This window comes from Opisthocomus hoazin, chromosome 25, assembly GCF_030867145.1.
Source record: "Opisthocomus hoazin isolate bOpiHoa1 chromosome 25, bOpiHoa1.hap1, whole genome shotgun sequence".
NCBI classification, from domain to species: Eukaryota; Metazoa; Chordata; class Aves; order Opisthocomiformes; family Opisthocomidae; genus Opisthocomus; species Opisthocomus hoazin.
Window position 1 is genome coordinate 9,602,423 of NC_134438.1, and position 24,207 is coordinate 9,626,629.

Sequence of the window (24,207 nt, forward strand, 5' to 3'; positions counted from 1 at the left end):
AGTGATCCTGCTGCTGGGGGGGTCTCGGGCAGCCCTTCCCAGCACTAAATCAATCAAAAAGAATTAAACAACCAGCAAAGAGAGGAAAAAGCTACTTTTGTCTGACCTGGGATGCGCTGGTTTGCTGTGAAGAGTCTGTGGCATCGCGGGGCAGGAGTTTTCTCACCTGGGAGGGTTGTACTTTTTTATTATGAAAGGGATGGAAGATCCCCGAGGGACGTAGTTAATAAGACTGAATTAAAACTTGTTTGCACTGACAAATTTGATTGGCTTCAGCAATGCACTGGGCCAGCCACCTTCAGCTGATGGTAGCGCTTCATGGCAGTTCAGGTAGGAAGGTGTTCCCTGATTTCTGAAGAAGGCTTTGATTTCGACCTGCCGAAGGATTCGGGGGCTGCCTGGATGGGTGTCAGAGCTCCTGCTGACAGGAGGGGCTGGGGCACAGACACGTCACTTAAAGGCTGTGTCACATCTTTACCACCTTGTATTTGCCACCATTCTTCCCCAGAGGAGACTATTTTCACACCAGTATAAGGTCCCCACCAGCTGAAAAGGAATGAGCAGCAGGTGAGATCATGCACTGGGCAAGAGCCCTGGCGCCAACGTTGACCCATGTTTATGGGAAAGCAGGTCACTGTTGGAAGCTGAGGTGGATTTAGCCCCTCAAAAGCCCCCAAAATTGGCCCAGAAGAGGGTGCGAGCCCGCAGGCAGCACGGGACGGCAGAGGAGGAGGCTGCATGGCAGACGGTGGGGCCGGCAAGGAAGGCATGCAAGGGGTTTGATAAGGAAGGAATAATAATAATAACCTTCTCGGCTGGGCCAGAGTTGAGCCTGGCGGCGTTTACACACAGGCACGAAACTTCCTGAGCTGGAAGCGCAGCCTTTTCCGCTGGCTCGGCACCGGCCCTGCTCGGCCACGGCCGCGCGCAGCATTTCCCTCCATCTGCACGTTGCAGCGAAAGCTTTTGTTTTGCCAAAGCCATTGACTGTAACTTCATTGTCTCTGCTTGGCTGCAGGACATACCCTGAGCTGTGAAAAACGCACCTGACGTTTGGTTAGAGCTCCTGCTTGTGACGGAGCGAGTAGTGCTGACTTGATAAACAACTGCCAAAAACAGAAAAGCCAAGCCCAGCTCCCTCTCCGACCCCGCGGCGCAAACCCAGCCTCCGGGAGAGCTTCCCCCGCGCTCCGCCGCAGCCGGGGCTCTCGGCAGAGAAAGGGATTTCGCTTTCCTGCGTCTGCTCCCCTTGCAGCCAGGCTGCGGAGGTCAGAGCACCCCGAACTACAGCAACACTGGCAGCGGCGGTTTCTGGCCGTATTCTGTACCCCCCTAAGAAGTACCTGGTGCTGTTCCGGTGTCCAGGAAGACTGGGAAGGGTCGGGCATCCCAGCGAGGAGCGGGCCGGGTCAGGGAAGACGCCCAGCCCCAAACCTCCTGCCTTCAGCGGGGCTTGAGCATCTCCCCAAGGACGGGCGCTAACGGACCGCCGTGCATCGCCCTGCGCGTTCTCCGAGGCAGGAACCGTGGCTCGTCATCGCAGAGTGAGGAAGCCTTCATCTTCATCTTCACGCACACACACTCACACGCGTGGACACCCACCCCAGCCCTGCAGATCGCTCCATGAGACTGGAGTCTCGTTTATTTATCCAGGAATTAGCTGGGCATCTTAAACACCAGAAAATCAAACAAAGGAGGTTTCGTAAAGCGACGTACGTCACCCGTCCTGCAAACCTGCGTGTCGAAAGGCAGCAAAAATCTGCACAGAACAAGCCACAGCCTTCAGGCATCTGATTTCTGCTGGAAACAGCCTCGCCACGAGGCGTTGTCCTCTCGTCGTGCTGGCACACGGCACAGCCAGAGCCACGCGTCCCGGTGGGATAAACCCGCTCTTCTTCCAAGGACACAACGGAGAAGCTGATTTTTAATACTCACTTTTTTTTGTCATCTGGGATTATTTACAATGAGATTTGGGAGAAACAATTCACACCAAAACAAACAAAACCTGAAATATTTTAAACCGCATTTAAATGACTCTCGCACCCACGAAAACAGCCCCAGACAACGACGGACGTTGCTGTCCTTCCTTTAAGCACTGTACCAAAAAAAAGCGCCTTCCCCTCAGCTGGTCAGCACCGAGAAAAGGTTGCGATAAATTCACTGGTGGGAGGGTAGCTCAGCTTCAAGGGCCATTTTTGTCCTTATTTCGGATGCGGAGGTCACCGCCGGTGCCGCAGAGATTGTGGTGAGAGTAACATCTGCGGAACCGCCGCCTCCCGTGGGCTTGCAGCACCCACCCCAGGCTTGCACGGCAGCAGCTCTGGCTCCCTACGGAAGCCCCTGGGCCCCGGCTCTCCCCGAGCTGCACGTAGCTCAGCCGTCAGCAGCAGGACCAGGGCAGGGCTAGGCAGGACCTGCTCCTGCTGTCGGGATGCTGGTGTTGGCCTTCGCTTCCCAAAGTGAGAATACTTTTTGCTCGTGCACCCACTGCTGACGCAGAGGGAGAAACCCCCTCCGTGGAGCCAGGTCTCTGTCTAGCACTCGTCCCACCGGGAGCCCTGTGGCATCTTTTATTCCCGATGTCCTACGCTGGGACCTACCCCCGTGTGTCGGGGGGCGGGTGGGGGGCTGCCAGCCCCGGGGGGCCGCAGACCCCTCCGCAGCCCCGTCAGAGCTGCTCCGGCTCACTCGAGGGATCGATTGCTGGCTCTGCCTCGCCAACACCGTCTCCAGCCCCTGACACAGAGAGACCAGGGGAGATCTTTTACTCTAAAACAACTACCTGTGTACTGGTAGGATTAAAAAAGAAACAATTCTTAAGGTCTATTCACATTTCAGTCTTCAATTCTATGCAGAAAATTTTACACAGAGCTTCAGCAAATTCTGCTGGAGTAGGAAATACTAAAGAAGACCTAAAGCACAAGAAGAGGGGATTAAATGTCTGATGTTCTTAAAAGAGGAAGAAATCCTGCAGTTAAACATAAAGATGAGATAAAACCCAGCTCTGTTAACCAAAATTATCTGAAACCTGAGAGGTTTTTGTCACTGAAATCCCAATTTAACTATTTTAATCAGCCTAACACACTGCCACCAAAAAATTCTGACTGTCTGGAGTCTGGCTCGAGGTTTCTGTAGCTTCAGGCTGCCTCTGCTAAAAAGCTGTTCGGGGCTAAGGGCACTTGCATTTCTCATTGTGTTCTTCTAACAACAAAAGCAGAGAACAGCTGCGAAAAACTGTCTTGTGTGGTCAATGGGAGAAGTGGGAGGAGGAAGAGAAGCAGGTCTTTGGCAGCTCTGGAGCTTAGTATGCTTTAGGCTGGTATGCTTTAGGCTGATTTTGAAGTTCTTCACAGAAATAATCATAAAAAAAAAAAGTCTGCAATTTCCTAACTGTCCATAGAAAACTCGTGCCCTCCCTTGTCTCTCTGCTCCCTCTCAGTTCGCGCTAGGGATGCCCTCCTCTGCCTGGCTCACATTTCCGTGTCGGCGGGGCTGTGCTGCCTGGCTGAGTGGCCGTTTTTGGAGGACGCTTGACCAGTCCCGTTCTCCTGAGTCCCGCCGTTGAGGTTTGGCTTCTCCTGCAGCTCGGGTTGCTCTTGGGAAGGCATCATCAACATCGTGTTTCCCTGGCTACCATTCTCCGTGTAATATGGGTCTTCAGCCTAAACAGGTACATAAATAACAAAGGCAGAGTTAGGGAAGGGAAAGGGCTGACAGCAAGCGGCTGTGATTGCAGGCAGCGGCTTGGCTGGCTGCCCGCGCTTCCTGGACAGGAGGGACAAACAACTGCAGGCATGGGAACCTGCTCTCGCTGACGAGACGGGGAACAGAGGGCCTGAACCATGCCGTGGCAAGACGAAGCAAGGAAACCAGCCAGGAACCGCATTTTTTTGTTCCTGGACCTGAAAAGAGAAGCCGTCAGGTTTTGTTGGTTTTGCATAACCAGGTTTCGGAGCTGACCCTGCCTTGGGTTTGCAAAGCTACGCCGTGACAGATCACCTCTGCTTTCCACCTGGGCCAAGTCAGAAGCACCATTGAATGAAAGCTATGGAAATTGCCTCTTTTTCTTTCCCCATCCTTCTTTCCTTCAGCCTGTAAATGGATACACAGCTCACAGCAACGTGCTAGCAGAAGCGTAGCCCTCCCGCAAATGCAAAGATCACGCTGCGGGGCTTGTTACCACCAGTGCTAGAAGGAGCAGATGCCTCTGGGGGGTCCAGAGCAATGGCGGAGATGTCTCTGTCCCCCCCCACAATAACCCCCTGTGTTGGGCCATGGCCGGTGTGGCAGCAATGCGGTGGGCGCTGGTGGTCGTGGCAGGCAGCGATTGCCTGCTGGTAGCAGATGGCCCCGCTCCTCGCTTGCTCCGCAGCATCCAGCGCGCACAGCAGGCTGCCCGGCTTCCCGCCCGGCCCGCTCGGTCCCTTCGCTGGCACCCTCGTCCGTGGCAGTGAGGTGGAGGTGCTGGACACACCTCACCAAGAACCCGGGTTGCCGCTGCCGTGCGTTTACACGGGCAGCTCCCAGCCACGCATCTACACTGCCTTTCGCTTGCTGCCAAGCATCCAGGAGACAGCACCCGGAGGCAGCGGGCTCGAGAGCCCACGCTGCGATGTCTCTGCCTCTGCCACATGCACTCGGCTTCCCATCCGCAGGTTCTGAGAGCACCTTTCCTGGCAATGAAATAACCCAGCGGCTTCCCAGGACACAACTGTTCACGAGCCCACCTACGACGACGGGGGAAAAGCGTGGCCCGTCCTCACTTTACAGAGGGCCCACGTCCCCGAACGTCACTGGCAGGGACGAGTTGTCCATGGTCAGCCTGCCTGGAAAGGGGAAAATGGAAATAGGAAATTTCTTTCTCTTTCTTTCTTGATATATTTTATTACCATCGCTTGTAAAGTGATGGAAGAAGTAGCCATTATTACAGCATTGGTACAAGACAGACATAGAACTCAAACGCAGCAAATGGAAAGTTAAAGTGTGTCACTTTTAATGACAAATTCACAAGGTTTCAGTCTGGAGGGGTCTTGCTGGATGAGTTCTTACTGCTGAGCAAAAATAAGTGTTAGACCTAGAAGTACGAGTGAGAAAGGGGTGGTTTTCTCACAGAAGCAACCAGCTAAGAGTGAATTTTAGAAGGTGAGAGAGGTTTCCCTTCACCCTGTACGGTCTGGCCTCCCTGCTCCCACCCTTTGCTGTGCCCAGGCTGACCCAGCCCCGGGTCACAGCGCCCGTGCACCGGCCGAGCCGTCCCGGGGACGCACACACGGGCCGAGGGCACCCAGCCGCAGGATGCAGAGCAGCCCCCTCCTCCCCACCCGGGCATCTCCCACCACTCCGGCGCTGCCCGCTACCGGGGGCTCTGCCATCGGTAAGCACTGACCAGCCTCTCGCCCGCGGGGCTCCAGCTCCGCCGCCGCATCAGGAAATAGCCAGCCAAGCCCAGGAACGCCAGCAAGAGTCCAGACGTGACCAAGGCGATCAAGGTCTTCTGAGAAAAGTCCTGGTGGTTCCTCACACTCCCCCGCTTAAGGGATTTTATTCCAAACTGGAAAAAAAAAACACCGAAGAGAGCTGGGAGTCTGACAAACAGGAAACATGTGCATCTGCTGAACAGGCACCAGGCTTTAAAACAATGCTGCTCTTCACCTCCTTCTTAAACCTCACGTAAACAAAGCTGGGCTTTGCTACCCAAGCTCCTGAGCTTTGCACTTGCCCCGTGAGCTCTCACATCCTCATGGTCTCATTTCCATCCCAGCGTCCTCTGTGGCACAGGGTAATTTTCTCCCTCGGACAAGAGTGCTCAGGCCCTGAGATTTAGAGCTCGCATCTGCACAGCTGGACTATCTCTGTGTGCTGCTGCAGCTCTGTGGGCTGCCACCTATACAGGCACCTGGAGCTCAGCTTTACGGGCCGACGGCAGCCTCACTGGAGAGGAGGAATTAATTAATGTCAGCGTGGTACTCTGAAGAAGCAGAGTGCCAATTACATCCTAAGAGTTATTGTTGGGATCTGGCCCTTTTTTAAGGAAATACTACCAAATTTCACAGTAACTATTTCAAGCATTTCTGCCTTCAGTGGTTGTGTCAGTGCTCTTGCAGCGCACCGCTGCCTTGCTGCACGTCTGCTGGTTGGCTCCAACCGTCTCACGTGCCAATGATCAACAAGTCCCTCCGAGATGGGGGCAGGTTCAGTCTCAGCAGTCTGCCCCAGCCTCAACTGACCGTCTAAAAATCCCCTTTCTCCAGCTACTCAGGCCATCCATTTTTTTTTCCAGCTGAATTTGCTCAAGGAATTTACCTTTTCCCAGTGAGACTCCTGGAGCATATCTGCAGCAGGATCTGCAAGGTTTAAAACAGGAGAAGCACATTACAGAGAGGGACAGGTTGCAGCTCACACCAGCACTGAAGAGTCCGGCCATTGACGAACCCGGAGGAGCTGTGAGCCCCTTCACGGCCCTGGAGGCAACGCCATGGCCCCATGGATCTAGCAAGACCCCAGCAGGAAGAGCAGTAGCTGCAGAGAGGTCTCCTCCAGGCTGTGACTGAGGATTTGTGTCCCACAGCCTCTCCCCACAAGCAGTCCCCGCTCCCACTGCCCACGTCGAGGTCACTATGCAGCAGTATCAATGACAGCCAAAGGAATGAGCTCAACTGACCTCTCTCACCGACGAGGATGAGGAGCATGCAGTCACGGTCCACCTCGGATTTAGCGAGTTTAATCTGGCAGGGGGAGGGAACGCGGTGGGCGTTGTCTTCACATATTGCACTCCACAAGTCCGACCCCTTCCTCTCCAAAAAATGTTTCTGCAAAATTTTCAAACAAACAGACACTGAAGCAACCAAACCGCCTAAATCTCCACCTCAGCTGTGCTGCTGGCACTGCTGGTAGGGTTGTGCATTCACCCTTTGGGCTTTGGCAGCTCATCTGTGCGGTGCAAAGCTGAGCAGAAGCAACAAGAAGTGCCAAGCAGCGCTGGGCTGGGTGTCAGACCTCCACCTCCCGCTCCACCACTGCTCTGGGCCCCAATACCAACACCTACAAATGCAGATATTTCTTTCTTGTTTATTAACTTAATGAGATTAAATCAAACGAAGATATTATCAGCAACTCTTGCAAATAGCACTTAAAGAAAGCTAAATTTAGAATCTGAATTGTATGGCAAGTCCCACCAGCTTTTGGACCGAAACAGCCGTCCGAAGAGCCCTATTGTTTCAGAGTCCCAGGCAGAGGCTGGGAAAGGAGGGAAATAACAAAGAAGCATTGAGCTTTCCTGTTTAGGAAATGTCTTCAGTGTTTTTGCTAGGTTGCTGATCAAAGGCTAGGCAAAAAAATACAAATTTCTCACATTTTAGAGCTGAACCGACTCTTGGGTGGAAGAGGAAGAGGAGTGAGGAGCTGCAGCCTTTCCCTTCTGCAGGCCAACTTCTCTGTCAGACAGGACAGGCCTTCTCCTCAGGTCTATTTTCAGTTACAGGCAGGCTCGGAGACAGAGCCCACAGTGGCTGAAAGACCTTATCAGCTTCCCTGACATCCCCCCAGCTGGGGCCATCACCTGAGCTGAGCCCAGCCCACCCCATCAGACAGAGACGGGCTGCAGCTGAACCCCATCTCCTGCCCTCCGCTCACACCCCGGGAGGTACCCCCCAACGTGGGGCTGTGAAAGAGGAGGAAACCCGCTTGCCTTGCAGCGTTGTGCAGAGCCAGGCAGCTCAGAACCCTCCTCCCGTTGCCTTAGAGTGGCCTCAGTATTGTGCTCCGATCGGCACATCCTCTTAGCATACAAAAATGCAGAAACTTATCCATGGGAGAATAACAAACAAATCATTTTCAGCTGTTTCTATAGAGCTTGGCTTGGGGTGAGAAAGGCCAAGATGGAACAAGAGACCCAAGTGTGTATTTTCCTTTCTCTGCTGTGGAAAGAACTCATCGGAGTGTCAGAATTTCCCTTTGCAATTAGCAGCGCTGGGTGCCAGCTTATTGCTCATCTGCTTTGGGAAAGGCCAGCAGGGAAGCGAGGCGCAGCACGGTCCCTCCTATCTGCTCTCCTCGCAGACGCTCTTATCGGGTTCCCAGGTTCCGCGGCTGCTCAGCCTGAGCTGGTTTTTCCCCCCTCAATGATTAGCTGAGGCGGAGGCATGGGAGAGGTCTGCTGTGGGGAGAGAGCTCCCGGAAAAACACGGCTGGAAGCGGAGCGGTTTGACACGGAGGGAGGGTTAAGAGTGCAATTAGGTACGACCCTGTGGGATGCTCTGTATCTCAGCTATGCACCCATTTCTGTGTGCGCAGGGACGTAACGCACGCATGCTGTGTGTAACCCCTGGGCCGTGGCCCACTAGATGACACCTGCAATCCGAATCGCTCCCTCCCGGAGCAGTTTCCATCCGAATTCTTGCTAAAGTGCAGTCGCTGTAAACAGGAGCCAGTCTAAGCGCCATTTAATCGCCACTTTGCAGAGAGAAGCCAAGTCAGAATTCATGCATCCTAAGTGGTGGCAGCAGGGCTGGCCAGCAGAAGTAAAATTAATCATTCCCATTTTATCCCCAAGGCATTGCCAAGGCTGCTGCCCACAAGATCCAGCACAACCTGGCCTCTGTTGCAGGTTGTACCTCCTGCGGGAAAGGTTCCTCTCCTCCCCCCCACAGTGGTGTCTCAGCCGCACCCTCCTCTGCTTTTATAAATGCTTCATTTTTGGTGCACAAGGCCCAGGGCAGAGAGCCTGGGATTCCCTTAGGAGTCAGAGCAGACGGGGACACGGATCAGGCACCCGTGCTCCTTCAGATGGCCTGTTTTCTTTCCTAGGAATGTTGGCAAGACAAAAAAAGGCGCTCGCCTTCCCAACAGGGAAGAGGAAGAAGAAGAACAAAGGCAATTTCCCGTTAAAGGTGATGGGAGATCCTTTAGAAGCTGATCTGACCCCAGAGCTTCATCGTGAAAAAGGAGGTTTTATGCAACCAGGAGGTGGCATTTCCCCTGGGATGCTGCGATCATCCCTTTGGGATCCTCCTGGGACTGCTGTGATTGTCCCTTTCGGATCCTCCCGGGACTGCTGTGATCGTCCCCACCTCCATTAGTCTGGCACAGCTCGGACGCTCTGCCCTAGGGATAACAGTGCGAGCTTCCCACCCCGAACCGACCCCCCAGGTACGGTGGGTGACCCCATCGCTGCAACCCCGAGAGCACTGCAGGAACCTGCCCTCGGCTCTTTGCTCGCAGCCCCCCTCCTCCTGCATGCCCCCCGCCTCGGAGACGCGTAGCCGCCCCAGGGCTGCAACTCACGCAAGTGTTGGACTCGTTGAGCTGCAAGCAGATGGCTCCGGTGTCGCTCACTTCTTTGACATTGTGGCATGTGATGGGCTGGAAGGGAAAAAAGCGCAATGCTGGTGTCAGTGAACACATCCAGGCTCCTCGTGGTCCTGTGGCCCGCGGTGCTGAGCCACATCCTCACCTTCAGGCTCTCCCTGACTGTGGGCAGTGCTGTGGTGGTATCTGAGACGGGAGGATGCCCCGAGGTGGCAGGAGAGCTCGTCAGAGCTGGCATGGACCCTGGGGCTTCTGCCGTCGTGCTGGGTTGTGTTGTTGGGTGCTTGGCTGTGGAGAGCCCTCCGCTCGTGTGGTCCGGCTCCGGCTCCGAGGTGGTGCTCAGCAACTGCGTGGGGGCTTGGCTGGGCTGGGGGCTCGACTGCTCACTGCTGAGCCCCAGGGAGGTGGGGCTGGCTGCCAGGGACTCGGCCACAGCTTCGGTTTTGAAGAAATGCAATGAAAAGCATACATGAGAAAGCTTAAGTCCTCTAAAATCAGTGCGTGGCATTGCGGTGACTGAAGTACAATATTGATTTGTCATAGCCAGTAATACCAGAACGTGTTACTGGCTGCATAAGAAACGCACATTAGACTTGCTTCGGTTACCTAATTGTTACAAGCGCTTTATAATCTGTTTACAATGGGCTAATTTCCTGGGCATACACTGCATGACAGCAAGGATGCCACTGCCCGACCTCCCCTGCATCGCCCTCGCCTCCCCCTTGACCCAGAGCCTTCGGAAAGCTGATTTCAAAGATTTCAAAAGATTTCATACAGCATAAGAGAAGGGCACCGTACATCTGTGCAAGGGTCCCCGCTTCCCAGCCCTGCAGAGCTCTGGCCTCTTACCATAAAGGCCGGCAGACCTCTTACGGGTACCATTTGCTGAGCAAAGAACAGTTATGTTGAGATAAAAGATTAATGAGCATTTTGTCCCATCATCTCCTGGCCGTTTCCAAAAGGGTGGGTCCGAGCGGCCCCTCCCGAAGCCAGCAGTGTTGCCCTGCCTCAGGCGGGATTTTCTGGACAGGATTAAAGCTTTTGACCATACCACATCAGGCTTTACTTTTTTTTTTTGAGAGCACAACCCATGCACCGACTGCGTGGCTTCTTAGGGTAAGTCTGTGCGCTTAATAAATCTGATTATTAATGCAAATGCTACCAGGACTCACAGGGTGAGCGAGGGGAGTGATTACTGGACGTCTCTGGCATCGGCTCGGCGCTGCTGGGGGCTGCAGGGGCTCCGGGGGCTGCCGTGCTGCTGAAGCCTTGCGTCGCCGTGGCCGCTGATGTGGGGGTGTTTGTTGAGCTCCCAGAAGCTTTGCCTGGAGGGAGAGGAAGGTGTTAGGGGCTGCTGTCCCTCCACCCCAGCCCCAAACCCCTGCCCGCCCCCGAGGGTCCCTGCGGGCAGGGCAGGGAGGCATCAGCTGCTTCTGCAAATTCACTTTCTTCTTGCCCCAAAATGGCAGGCCGCCTCAGAGGTCATCTGGGAGAAGCTCGGAGACTAAACATTTCAGCTGGGCGAGTACCAGGCTTTGGTGCAGCCCTCGCAGAGGCTGGGGCAGCGCTGGAGGAGGACAGGCTCGCTTCTGCCCTCGTCCTGCCCCATCCTCGGGCGGACCGAGGGATGCACAAAGCTCTGCACAAAGCTGGATTTCATAGTAGTTTGGGTTTCTAATCCTTGGAGGAAAGACTCAGGGCTTGGAAGAGATCACTTGTGCGCCTCAGGAAAAATGAGTTGGATTTGCAGTTGCAGGCACGATCTCAAAGTAAATAGAAACATTCCCATTGGCTTGCGATCAGCTCTGACTCATGAGCAAAAACATCTTTGGAGGTAAAACAGAATGTTTGGATCATGGTTTGCTGTTCTAACTTAAAGTTTATATATTGTTTCCTGGTATGTTATAAAGATGACACTTCCAGCTTTTCCTTCTGAAATGGACTATATGAGTCAGTGCAAATGCATTTCTTCCCATTTCTTAACCTTTTCTATTCTTAAGGTCTATTTCCACTTCTACCAAACAGCTTCAGTCTCTACTCCAGGGCTGCTGCTGTTTAAGATTCTTATCCAGACACTAAAGAGAAGATCATACAAAACACATCGTTTCATTCGTATTTCTGCCCAGAGGAGCTCGAGCTCCAAGAAGAGTTACTTCATCCTTCCAAACAACCCTTCGAGATGGACCAGCACTGACAGGTCCTGACCAGCCGCCCGGCGCCGGCCCCAGGCAGCGGCCGGGCTGAAGGCACCCGCTGCCAGCTCGAGGCGCGTTTCTGCGCCGTGCACTGCAGTACTGGCCTGGCAGGAGCTTTTCAGAGTCGGGGTGTTTGTACGGTGCTGGATCAGGTCCAGAGAACCTGGATGGTTTATGAAAAGCAAAGAGCAAGATCGTCGAAGTTGGTTTTGGCACTGGGTGACCGCAGACAGTGTTGCTCGGCTGCTCCTGTGGTTGTACCGGAGGGTGCTGCATGCGCTGGTGCATCCCACCCCATCCCACCCCATCTCGTCCCATCCCACCCCATCCCATCCCGTCCCATCCCGCCCTGGCTGCGCTGGCGGGGAGGCGGGGGCCCTGCCGAGGGCTCGGTGCAGGTGGCTGGAGCTGGGATTTAGGTTCTGGCACCGCTTTTATTTAAGGGAGAAGTTTCTTCTCTCCAAGACAATTCAGTTCCAACTGGTTAAATCACCAAGTTTTTGTGATGAATTTTAACAAATCAAAAGCAGGAGGCATGACTGCATGCCCAGAATCATGAGTAGCACATAGTTAAACCCACGCTTTGCATACAGCTTTGTGTTTGCATGGACGTTAGCAGGAAACCTGACATCACTAGAACAATGCAGCGCCTGGGCTTGACCTCCCCAAGTGCCACAGCCACCCAAGCACCTTTGAACTGTTCCAGATGTTTGTAAAGCACCAGAGGTATTTCTAATCAAAGTCTTTTCACCACTGAATATCGTAAATTGAAGCCTGGATTATTGCTCAGTGTAATTTGCGAGAAGACTTGTCACATAATACTTCTTTTTCTTCCCTGTGTTGTAGTGTATGCAAGCACTTTTACAGAAAACATGGCGAAGTTTTTTGAAACCTTAGGACTCATGAGATAAATAATGATCCAGCTGTGAGCTAGATAATCCATATGGTGCTTAGCTAAAGTGGGTCTCTTACTGCACCGTACTTTTTTTACTACCTTTGCTAAACTTTGTCAGTTTGTTGGTATTAAGGGTTTGAGACTTTAAGCCAAGCCATTTATTGACCTTGGAGAAATTTTCACCTGGTAGTGCTAGCACATGCAGGAGCAAAAGCATGCAGATATGTGAAAGAAAACTGTACCTTACAGTACCTGCTGTATTTACCTACCTAGCTTTTAAAAAGTAAATGCCTCTGATTTTAAAGGTATTTTAATAACAGGGCTTAGGAAGTATTTCAGCTCATATCAAATTTTAAAAAAGGGCAACAATATAAAAGTTAAAGCAGTTGGCTTGGTCCAACACTCTTCCCTGAGCACTAAACCAGGGCCATAGAAGGCAAAACTCTGCAGTGGCAAAGACTCAGGAAACAGGAGAAAAGTTTCCATAATTTGCGCCCTACTCTGGCCTCGCAGCAGATTAAACACCGGGGTTCTCTGCCCCGCACCTCCGTCCTGGCAAGGCGGGTGGGACCGCCAGACAGTAGCTGCACCTCCTACGAAGCTACTCGGATCTCTTGGTACACCTCTGGGTAAAGCTTTTGCTAACTGGGTGCCTGCCAGAGTGCTCTGGCACGGAAAGCCTGTGCCAGGACAGCTTCTCCAGCTCTCCCGGGTGTTTAGCAACATGGTTTTCCAAGCTCAGCCGGTGCAGCAGAAGGGCTGCAGCCGAGCTACGGCAGAGGAGCCGGCACCACGTCACCCCTGGTACGGGCAGCTGCAGCAGAGGAGGGCGAGGACCTCTAAAAGCCCCTTCCAACCCAAAGCATCCCATGATTCTGAGAGGATTCTGCGAGGAACCGTGGGCTCTGCAGCCAGGGCCAGCCCAGGCTTCCTGCAGCAGCTCCTCGGAGGGCTCCAGCCTGCGCTGCGCACGCCGCTCCAGTTCTCCTGCTCTCAGCCATGTGGCAGGAATTCAAGCGGGTGGAGCCCTCTTCCCTCTGGAAATATCTGATAAAAACCCCTTCCCTCCCCCTTTTCCTCCTGCCAGGCAGGATAAGGGTGTGGGGCTGCTGTCACGCAGGGCGCACAGGACAGGGGGCTGCGGGGAGCCCCCCAAGCCCCCACGCCAGACCCCAGCAGCTGGGCCAAGGGCTCCCTTGGGCTTGGGGCCCCGCCGGCAGCTGGGCGCTGCTGGGGAGCCCAGGACCTTCCCTGGGACCGAGCCTGCTCCTGGCTTGTGCTGTCACCACGGGCAGTGCTCTGAGGAACGTTAAACTCAAGCGGCTGTGAGTTTTAAAGTCCCTTTTACTTCCCTGCTTTTTAGAGCTTTTGTAGGTCTTGTAAAAGAAATCAAGGAAAGAAAGAATGCTTAAAATGACAAGAGACCTTTTTTTTAAAATCAAGTTTAGCAGAGATGGATAAAAAAAGATGTAAAAAAGAAAGAGAAAAGATTTTTAAAAAGGAAAATGTTTGTATTAAGTACAAATAGAATATGAATGTTTGTCTTAGGTTTAAATACAAAAAACTTCTCCATGGAAGCTTTGAGACAAGCACGGGACAACTCTCCATGTGGTTTGTCAATACCCAGTTTTGCCACCACGAGCTGCTCACACCATCACTGCACGTTCTTGAGCAGCCCTGGAGCACCAGCCCGCTCTGCAGACCAGGGACGGGTGTAAAACTCTCTCACACTTGTTGCAACTCAGCGGCTCCCCAGAGGATCGGGCAAAGCCCAGAACTGGGTACTTCTTATGCAGTTTGCTCCCTGCACGGCTGGGCGAGGCTGCTGGCTCCTCTGGAGTCGGCCTGCAGTCAGCAGCCCGTCGGTACCCAGCATCCATCCTCCCCACATCGCGTCCACGCATGGCATTTGCACAGACCTGCGCCTGGCCCAGCGTGGCACGGGGGGTTTCCTTGGTAAAATGCGTGGCTTTAGCCAGCGGTGTCCTGGGGGGCAGGTGGAGGTCGGCCATCCTACCCTCGGCAGCGCTGCCAGGAGCCAACCCCAGCAGAAACCCCCCAGAACCGGGATTTCCATCGGGAGCTGCACAACCGAAACCTTCGCTCGGTTCCCTCGGACTCCCCAAAGAGGTGACGAGCAAGCAGCACCCCAAGCATGCGCTCCCCAGCTTTTCCCTGCTCTGTGCAGCAGCCACACTGAACAGAAATAAACCCCCTCTGCTCTCCAGCGAGTGCTAATAAAGCCCTGCAATACCCTGCAGAAACGTGGAGCATTGCCTGTGCAGGCACGAGCAATGACATTTTGCAGCGTCAAACCCCCCGCCGCCCAGCAGCTTTGGCTTTACAAAGGCACAGCTTTTTATCACTTTTGTATCTCTTTTGCCGTGCACTACAAGGAGCCCAGATTTTGCATTTCAGGTAAAGACTTTTGTCTTACACCCTTGCTCGCTGCTTGCTTCAGCCCAGCCAGCCAGTCCTGAATTTTACTCGAAAATCTTTTCCTTCCTGTAAAATTAACATAGACTGGAGGGTCAGGCACAACAGTCGGGGTGAGCAATACACCTTGTCAGCAAAGGGAACATGAAAGGAGCACCGTGAAGCACAAGAACAAAATACAGTAAATTCCTTCAATAGATCCAGTCGCTCACATTCATGTGAGTAAGGAAAAATTGTATTTGAGGAGACACCCGCAGGTTCCTGGCTCCTGTCCCAGCACACCATGCAGCACACGGAGTGCTGCTTCACTTTTTTAATTCCCTTTTTATTACTTTATGGTTGTTGGGTTTGGAACAAAAATGATAATATTTCCCTAAAATATAACCCTTTAAAAAGTACTATCTAGAGAAAATCTCCGTATTATTATTCACTTTTTCGTATGATGAATATTTCAAGAGCTGGAATAGGAGATTTTAATATTTATGGAGATTCATTTGATTTTCAGAAAATGTTTCATTCCTACCACAAAACAAAATAAGGCTAATTTACACCCAATGCAGACTGAGAAATGACTTGAACTGTGGCTGCACTTTACAGGTTTGCAGGCTGCATTTGCATCCCCTTGTGTTATCTGTAATATTACAGGAGCTCTCATATCCTGCTTGCTCTGCTTTTCAAACCAGCAGCGTTTTCTGCTCGCAGCACATCGCTGTGAATGCCTTGGCCAGGATGCCTGGTCCAGTGCTGTTCTGTCAAATGTCACTGCAAGGCGAAATTGCAGTCCCCGCTAAACACCCATTAAAAGGCATCCCCCCAAGCTGCTCTTTCACAAGTTACAAAGCAGTTGCCCCATGCACTAGTCCCACGCTGTGGTTTCTCAGTGCTCGCAGCCCTGGCATTTGCTGCAGTCAATACTCACCAGACAGCTCCACCACACAGAACGCAATCCAGAAAAGCTGCCTCCACTTCATTATTTTTAAGCTTCCCAAGAACAGCATTCCTGCTCGCAGCTCCCGCTAAAACTGGATCTGGCTGTGACAGCTCTCGGGTGTTCAGTCCTGCAGCAGCTCTGAGCTCATGTAGCTTGGTTTTAGTTCAAGCCTTTCAGATCACTCGGTTGTGGGGTGGGTTTCTCTTCAGGGGTTGTGCTTACGGTTCAAGACTGTGAGGTGGAGTTTCTCCGATTTGATTTCACAGTTTTATATAGTTCATGGCAACCTCACTATCACTTAGGTAATTTTCTCCTCCCCACTTTCCTGCCAGCACTTCAAAACAAACAAAAGAGCAACCCTCTCCCCAGCAAAGGAGCCCAAAGCCTCGCTGGGCTTAACTCTTTCCTGAGAGCTGCTTGCTTTCCTGTTGAAGCCAAGGCTCCAGCTGGAAGGAGGGATTACAGCCGAGCCTGCTGCTAAACTTCCCTCAGAGCAAAGCAACCCGAGGGGAGCAGAGAAGTGGAGAAACCCCAGGTCCAGCCACCGCCAGCAGGCCCCACGCGCGGTCCCAGGGCTGGGCTGGAAAGGGGGAACTCTGAAAACTGACTTCAGAGTCAGAAATTTTCTCGGCAAATTAAGCCAGGAACTCAAGGATGCGAAATCATCACTGACCTGAAGAGAAGTAACTCCATTAGCTTCACTAAATTGACTTCAGTCAAACAGAGGACGAATGAAATGGGTTAGAGAAGGTCTGGGGGAGAGAAAAACCCACAGGCAAAGACTTCTGCCTAAAACCTGGAGCAGAAGCAGGACTCAAGACTAGTAAATAACTTCCTGGAACTCATTTCCATTAATAATGCATTATAGAAACATTAAAACCAGTATAGAAATAGTGACCTCAGTTTTATTACCAGATTGAACTTGACCAAGTGCAACGGTTGGTCCTGGCTCTCCGGTTCTCCAGTGGTTTCACCGCAGGCGCACGTGGGACCAGCTCCAGAACCAGCAGCATGAGGGATGCTCGGCAGCAGGGGCAAACAGGGCTGAGTGAATACAGCCTAATGGGGCCTTAAGAGACATAAGTATCACCAAATTTATTGATTTTCTTTAAAAAAAAATTTAAAATTTTTATTTTGTTTTATTTTTTATTTTTCTTTAATTTAAAATAGTTTGATGTTTCTATTTTTTTATTTTCATGTCTGGGGACATCAAAGACAACAGAAATGTCTTCGTAATCATTTTGGCCTTGGCAGATAAAAAAAAAAATATATGATCATTTGGGAAACTAAGCTCTAGTTAGGTCTGGATTCTTCCTTCTCTTTTACAGCTAAATGATGCGGTCACTAAAGGAGTCATTGCTAACAGGAAATCAAAAATGAGGTGGCCAGGAGAACAGCTATGGGAGGATGGACAATTAAGCACTTGCTCAGTGTAGTGTCTTCATCTGGATGCCCCCATCACGCTTCTGCAGTCACACGGCTACAGTCAGCAAAAGGATTACAGGGCAGAAAAAAAGATAGGGTGGTATTGTGCACAAAGAAATCTCCAAATAGCATTTACGGGATGTGCATTTATTGGTATGACAGAATTCCAGTAGCTTTTGTCTTTAGCATGGGGCAGGGGCTGGACGAGATGATGTTTAGAGGTCTCATCCAACCCAAACCATTCTCTGATCCTATGACAAGAAAATGTCTCTTGGAAGGAAACATCTGTAGCTCAGAAATGTGCTCCAACATCTATATAAAGATTTCTATTATGTTCAGTAATCTATTACTGAATGACAGAGCTATACAGCTCTATTAAAGACCAAAATATCCTGTTAAAATATGGCCTACAATACGGTACAAAACCCGAGTGCGGACACAGCCTGGCTGGCTCCAACAGCTCCCGCCAAGCGATGTCTCTTTTTCCTCTCTCAAACACACACTCACCCTGGGAAAAACATGACTCGGTGCATAACACAGCCTTGCATGCATATACCGGGTTAGAAAACATATTCAAAAGATGAAATGAGAAAAGCAGAGTGAGAAAAAGTTCCTGTTTAAATAACAGATTTTTTTTTTCTATAAAACTGAGAATTTGGGTTGAATAACACAACTAAAAATAAAGAGCTGATATCTCAAAGTCTAGAAAGACAGAAGACCATCTGTGAGGACCAACAGCCCATCGCACCGAACCCACCAAGAAAAGCTGCTGAGCTACCTCGGGCAGGACAGGGCATGGGGCCACTTTTCTACAGCGAAGGCAAAAATCTTAGAAATGCTTAGAAATTTTCTTTCAGCACTAAAAATAAAGTGAACCGCAGGAAAAGAATAAAACAAACGCGCTGGTGCCAAGCCCGGGAGCTGCGGGGCAGCTGGGGGCTGCGCACTGTGCAGCCCCACGGAGGGTCCCCGCCAGCAGCCGGTCCCCGGTGCCCCCCGCCCCGTCCTGCTGCCCCCGGGGATCTCCCCGCCGTCCTGCCCGGTTTCCTGCCATTCTCCTCCGGCCTGGCTCTGGGCTCCTGAATGAAAGAAACCAGTGGAATCATCCGGGTTTGGAGGCCGGTTTTATCTCACCTTTCAAAAATGGACTAAAAATAGAGAGTTGGACTAAAAATAGAGGATGACCGGGTCTGCCAGACACCGAGCATGGGAAGCTCATGGGTTTGGTTTCCAGTGGAAGTTGGGCTGCATTTAAATGACATTCCCTGTGTCAGAGATGTCGGGTTTCCTGAATACTTACATCCACTGTGTGCACTGTCTATGTCAGATCATGCCTTAAAATTCATTTTAGGATAGTGACTCAGCTAAGCATAGCCCAACAGGTAAATGTAGCACATCCTCAAATGAAGAACCAAAAAAGCCCGAAATCAGTTACTTATCAAGATTATTCTTTGATTGGAAGCACCGTCTTCAGAGAATTTTAGAAGAGAGACCTCGAGCTGCTTCCAGCCATCCCACCACTGCTCTTTGAGCCTCAGCCGTTCCCCAGCGCAGCATCGCCGTGCTCCCGTCAGGGGACGCGGGGCAGAGGGACCCTCCAGGTCTGTGTGTGTACATGTGTACACATCTCCAAGCATATTCTGAATATTCAGAATATCCAGCTGTAAACAGGCTCTTCAGTCATTTCCATCTGTTTATTCAACGAGCAGAAAATAACACCTTTTCTCATGGATATGATTCTCCATTTAAACCTCTGTTTAAAGTGACTTGAGCATGTTGCAAATGAATACTGTAGAATTATTTCCTCCTTTCAGACCCCTAACAAATTTTTATAATTAAAAATTTAAAGACCAAAAATAAGAAACATGCCCTTGAATTATCTCGAAGCAGTCTGTATCAGCTGTGTAAGGTTAACAATGGCTGAGCCAATTTGAACTAAACATTTACAGGATCAAGTGTTCAAATTTCAAACAGCACAGTGATGAAGGCTTGTTCACATAGGCTGGGAATTTGTCCAAGTATATCAGGGTGATTGAATTTAATTGTGAATGATGCAACAAACATATGGCTAGGAAGTTATATGCCAGGAAACATGTTTTCTCTAAGTATTTTAGCAGGCAGATGGCATACAATAGTTTTGGTGTAGTCATTTCCCCACCTCTTAAAAGTTGCTATTTTGGACAGATGAAATAATTAGATTCCCACCTTCCTCCCAAGACACCAGCACTGCTGACCCAGAGGATGTGCAGTGACAGAAGACTATTTCTGCACAAAACCCCATCAAATAAATCAAACCTTACTCTCACCTATCCATTGCCATTCAAGAGTTTCAAAGCATTTTAATAACTTTCCCACTTCAATGGACAGCGAGTCAGTATTAATGCTTTGCAGCACTCCCACCGCACGGGCAAGAGCGGAGGCACGTGGAAGCGCTTGGAGCAACGCCACACCACAGCTAAACCCCAAAAGCCAAAAGTTTTGTGTCTCAATCCTCAGCCTTAGCAACCAAACCACACCACTTCCCAGACAGACCAACGCTTTCTGGAAATGACAACCGATCTCCTACGTTCTCCGCGCTCAGGCCTCCGAAGAACTGCTGTGGCAGATCCAGCTTTTGGGAGCGGAACCAGCGTCCCTACGCCTGTACGGAGCGGGGCAGCCGGAGCAGAGTATGAAGCCGCAAATAAAACGGTATTTGAGTGAAGCTTGGGTTGTTTCTCCTAGCAAAGCTTCTAAGATGCTGTTGGGACGACATCTCCGTATTAACAGGAGGCATGGGACCAAATCCTGACTGGGGTTGAGCAAACGGAGCTCCCGTCCACTCCTACCGCAGGATGCAAGTTTTCTGCTCCGAGCAGACGGCTCCTGAGGAATGAACGGGTGTGATTCATCTAAGAAAGGGCAAAGAGCTCAAAAGCTTCCCCAATATTATCATCCTTATCGCTATTTCCTTAAGAACTTGTCATCTATTTGCTTTATTGTGTTTGGTTTTGCACGTTATTATATCTATATTGTAACTCTTGGGGCCGGAAACGCTTCCTTTACTAGTGTTTCAGAAACAACATCCTGAGGCTCCTGTCCAGGCATCCTTTGTGCGAAGGCTGCTCTGGAGAGATTACTGCCTCAAGTTTCTACACCAGAGCTTCTCCGGAGCCATCTGCTTCTCCCAGCCCTGGAAGAGCCGCTTGGCCCCGCAGCAGCATCCCTGCATGTGCTGTGGCCGCTGCAGGAGGGTGCTGGATGGGACCTCTCTTGCCCCTTCCCCTCACCTTTCCCTACAGCTTTCAGCAAAAGGTGCCCCTCTCCTCCCTTCTTTGGAATCTCAGAGGAAAAACTCCTGCTTCAGCAAGACGTACGCAACTTGTCTGGGCTCTTAAATTTACTTCCAAACTGAATGCACAGAGCCTTTAATAACCATCATTTATGAAAGACCGCTGCCTTTCTACACCACCATTTATCTAGGCGTTTGTATTCTTTTTCTAAGTCTTATTTGAATATAGTTCTCAGAATTAAAGACCAAAAATATATATATTTCTTACCTCGGGCAAAGTCTTGCCTCTTCATAATCCTTGCGACTGCATTTAATGGGTGCCTTGGTATTTATTACCCCCTTGCACAGCTACTGCTTGTTCATTTACACTCCGCAGAGTCATTCTTCAGAGAGAGACAGCTGAAAAAAACCAAGAATATCAGACTTTTGATCTGTAGATCATCTGTTTTATTTTAAAAAGCTTTTGGAAATCCTAAAAAAAAAGATGCATGGTTGTTGCAACTATCACACAGTGTTAATAAAAGTGGTATATTAAAACAAATTGCTTAGTATGATTATTCCACTAAAATCAATATCTTCAAATAATAAAGCAAATATGAAGTGCACACACATGACTACATTCAAGCAGGCCATATGGTGAATAGATTGCTGAACAGTTTTATGCCTTAAACTTTTGCTTCAAGATTGTTGGTTCAAATCTAATCAAGGCTATGCTCATTTACTACCTTCTGTCTGTTCAGCACTTTGTAGGATATTACTAGGTCTTTAATCTAGTTTTAAGGGGCAGGCTACAATGTAAATCAAGCTACTTAAGCATTTTTCCATGTAACTGCTCCCCAGATGCATATTTTCCGCAGCAATATTGGAGGTTGAACGAGTCAGAAGGAATTGCCATGGAAAACAAGGCAAGAATCGGAAAACCCAGAAGCTTACAAGAAGATGGAGCTTCTCTGAGTTGCTAGAACGGGGGCCTAAATGTGAAGAAAGGAACTGTGGCACAGGACGGGCAAAGAGCCAGAAGACGCTTGGCCGGAGCTGCCGGTGTGACCTGGAATCAGTTCGCAGCTCACTGAACACTGCCGGCAGGAAACCACCCCAACTGCCCCAGCACAGGGGCTAAAGAAAATCCTTTGTTGCCTTTGAAAGCAATTCCTCCCAGCTTTGTGATGGAAAGAGCGAGATCCACGGAGATGATATCTCACCACCAGCCGGACAGCAAGCGCAGCTGCAGCACCAGCGCGTCCCACCTTCCCTTTGTGGGAAGCGGCCAGTGGCGAGGGAGCAGACCCACTCTCATCAGAGCCAACAAGAAAAGCCAGCAACAGCAACGAAACCTAGCTGAAAGCTCTTTCAAACAGTGCTTTTGTCAGCAGGGGAGAACTACCTCTCACTAAAGTCATGATAATGCCTCGGAAAGAGCAAATGAGCTAATTCCTCCGCAGGATGCGGCCGTACCGCTTCTGTCTGCACGGGGTATAGCCTAGCAGAATTGGGATTTCAGACAGCTACTGCTGGTGCGCTGAAGCGCTGAGATAGCCTCGAGATCTGGGTTTTGTTTCTCTGGAAATCTGCACGTTTGAACACACAAAGAGTGACAAGAAGCTGCAGAACATAAGAAAGGGAACAGGAGAGGACAGAGATGAACTAGTCATATTCTTGTTCCTATCCATCACCGCTCTCGGACGCATCGGAGTCTCATTAACCTGGCTGATTTCATTGACTGCTCTCCATTGCTGCACCATGCAAAGTACTTAACTATAATAAACAGCAGCACCACAAAACACCAATAAAAATCATTAAAGCATAAGTCTCGTAATTTAGTACAAAGATTAGCTTCTCCATCCAGATCTGCAATTTATTTCCCCCATTTATGGATGTCATATGAACACGCGAACTGGATTCATTGCTCAGGCCTTCCATCCATCACCAGGGCCGTGGCAAGCCCGTCACGTTGATGCCCCAAGCGCACAGCACCTGAGATAGACGCTTAATTTCAACTTTAACGCCGAATAAATGCTGTTCGCTATGCTGTTCATCTTAAATGTGATGAAATTACAGAATCGTTTAGGTTGGAAAATACCTTTTAAGACCATTGAGCCCAACTGCAGACCTAATACAGAATCCCAGCACGGCAGGGTTGGAAGTGCCCTCTGTGGGTCACCCAGCCCAACCCCCTGCCCAAGCAGGGTCACCCAGAGCAGGCTGCACAGGACCATGTCCAGGTGGGGCTCGAATATCTCCAGAGAAGGAGACTCCACAGCCTCCCTGGGCAGCCTGGGCCAGGGCTCCGTCACCCTCAGAGGGAAGAAGTTCTTCCTCATCTTCAGCTGGAGCTTCCTCTGCTTCAGTTTGTGCCCATTGCCCCTTGTCCTGTCGCTGGGCACCACTGAACAGAGTCTGGCCCCTTCCTCCTGACACTCACCCTGCAGATATTTAAAAGCATTTCTAAGGTCCCCTCGCAGCCTTCTCTTCTCCAGGCTGAACATGCCCAGCTCCCTCAGCCTCTCCTCGTAGGAGAGATGCTCCAGTCTCCTCCTCATCCTCGTAGCCCTCCGCTGGACTCTCTCCAGTAGCTCCTCATCTTTCTTGAACTGGGGAGCCCAGCACTGGACACAGCACTGCAGATGGGGCTTCACCAGGGCAGAGCAGAGGGGAAGGAGAACCTCCCTGGACCTGTTGCCCACACTCCTCTTGATGCACTCCAGGATCCCGTTGGCCTTCTTGGCACCCAGGGCACATGGCCAGGCCCCCCACCACACCGTGGCCCTCAGCACTGCCGCTTTGCCCCTTCGATGCACCGGGGAGGGGGACTGAGCCACCCCCGAGGCAGCAGTGCTGGTGACCCTCCCAGCGAAGCTGGGTTTCCTATTGACTGGGTTTGTATTTTTAAATTTGTTTTATTTGCAAATATACATTACATACGGGCACCGACCTGCCTGCCTTGTCTGCTCTGCGTCCACACACACCACGCCGGGCCTGGCGATGGCTGGAAGCCTGACCGGGCCCTGCCCAGTGCCCCCTCTGCCCAGGCCCCGCCGGCTGCCGAGAGCGGGGGGCTCGGGGGCCGCTGGGCGCCGGCAGCCGGGGAGGGTGGGGAATGCGAGGTGGGGGGGGGAATGCGGGGTGGGGGGGGGAATGCGGGGCCGCAGCGGCGCGGAGCAGCGGAGCAGCGCGGGGCAGGGGCACAGAGCGGCGCGCGGCATCGCGGGGCAGCAGCGCCCCCCGGCGGCCCGGGGGGCGAGCGTCCTTCCCGCCGAGCAGTACGGGACGAGGGGGGGGGGTGGAGGCGGGGTGGAAGGCAAAGTGCTCCAAACCCAGTGCGAACCCACCGAGCTGGGTCTCCCTCGGCTGAGGGAAGTGTGCCCCAAATCCGGGGCAAACCCCACAGAGCTGGGTCTGCCTGGGCTCTGCTGCAGGGAGAGCACCCGCTGCGGCTGGGGTTGGTGTCAAGCCCAGCGCAGGAACGCCGGTGGTGTTCCTCAGCGAGAAACCCAAACCCTGACGGGCAGACGAAGGCCTGGCTGCCGCTCCGAGCCCCCTCAGGCCAGCCCAGGTCTCATCCGGGCGTCGGCCGAGGCGCGAAGCTCCTCCACGGCAGCAGTGAATGGCGGCTTTAAAAGCACCAGGGGGAAAAGGGCTGGGAAGGGCTCTCACCTCCACCCCGGCCGTTGCCGACGGCAAAGCGCTGCCGCTCGCTGCCCGAGCGATGGGGTCCCAGGGGTCCAGGGCTCTCCAGTTTTCGAAGTGG

The 24,207-nt window shown here is 51.7% G+C and overlaps 1 protein-coding gene across 3 annotated transcripts; it reads right to left on the bottom strand.

The window, feature by feature from the left end:
• Positions 1-1,918: 1,918 nt before the first annotated feature.
• Positions 1,919-23,537, bottom strand: CD34 (CD34 molecule). Of its 3 annotated transcripts, none has more exons than XM_075442877.1 (9): positions 23,392-23,537; positions 20,728-20,858; positions 10,479-10,631; positions 9,452-9,741; positions 9,283-9,360; positions 6,662-6,809; positions 6,304-6,344; positions 5,387-5,551; positions 1,919-3,662 (listed from the first exon to the last, which is right to left on the bottom strand). In XM_075442877.1, the coding sequence occupies exons 2-9, from the start codon at positions 20,750-20,752 to the stop codon at positions 3,471-3,473; spliced, it is 1,092 nt and encodes a 363-aa protein (XP_075298992.1). In that variant the 5' UTR covers positions 20,753-20,858; positions 23,392-23,537; the 3' UTR covers positions 1,919-3,470. The 3 variants fall into 3 exon arrangements, with proteins under 3 accessions (XP_075298992.1, XP_075298993.1, XP_075298991.1); XM_075442878.1 differs by lacking the exon at positions 23,392-23,537 and adding an exon at positions 16,676-16,832 and having other exon boundaries at positions 20,728-20,775; XM_075442876.1 differs by lacking the exons at positions 20,728-20,858; positions 23,392-23,537 and adding an exon at positions 15,752-15,993.
• Positions 23,538-24,207: the final 670 nt, after the last annotated feature.

Bases quoted from the DNA above. Each gene is read 5' to 3' on its own strand.
- CD34 (XM_075442876.1), bottom strand. From the start codon at position 15,830: ATGCTGTTCTTGGGAAGCTTAAAAATAATGAAGTGGAGGCAGCTTTTC. The intron at 6,810-9,282 runs GTGAGTTGCAGC...AAAATTTTGCAG, and splicing joins TCAACGAGTCCAACACTTGC to AAACATTTTTTGGAGAGGAA. The intron at 3,663-5,386 runs GTCAGTGCTTAC...GTACCTGTTTAG, and splicing joins GCCCCGCGGGCGAGAGGCTG to GCTGAAGACCCATATTACAC.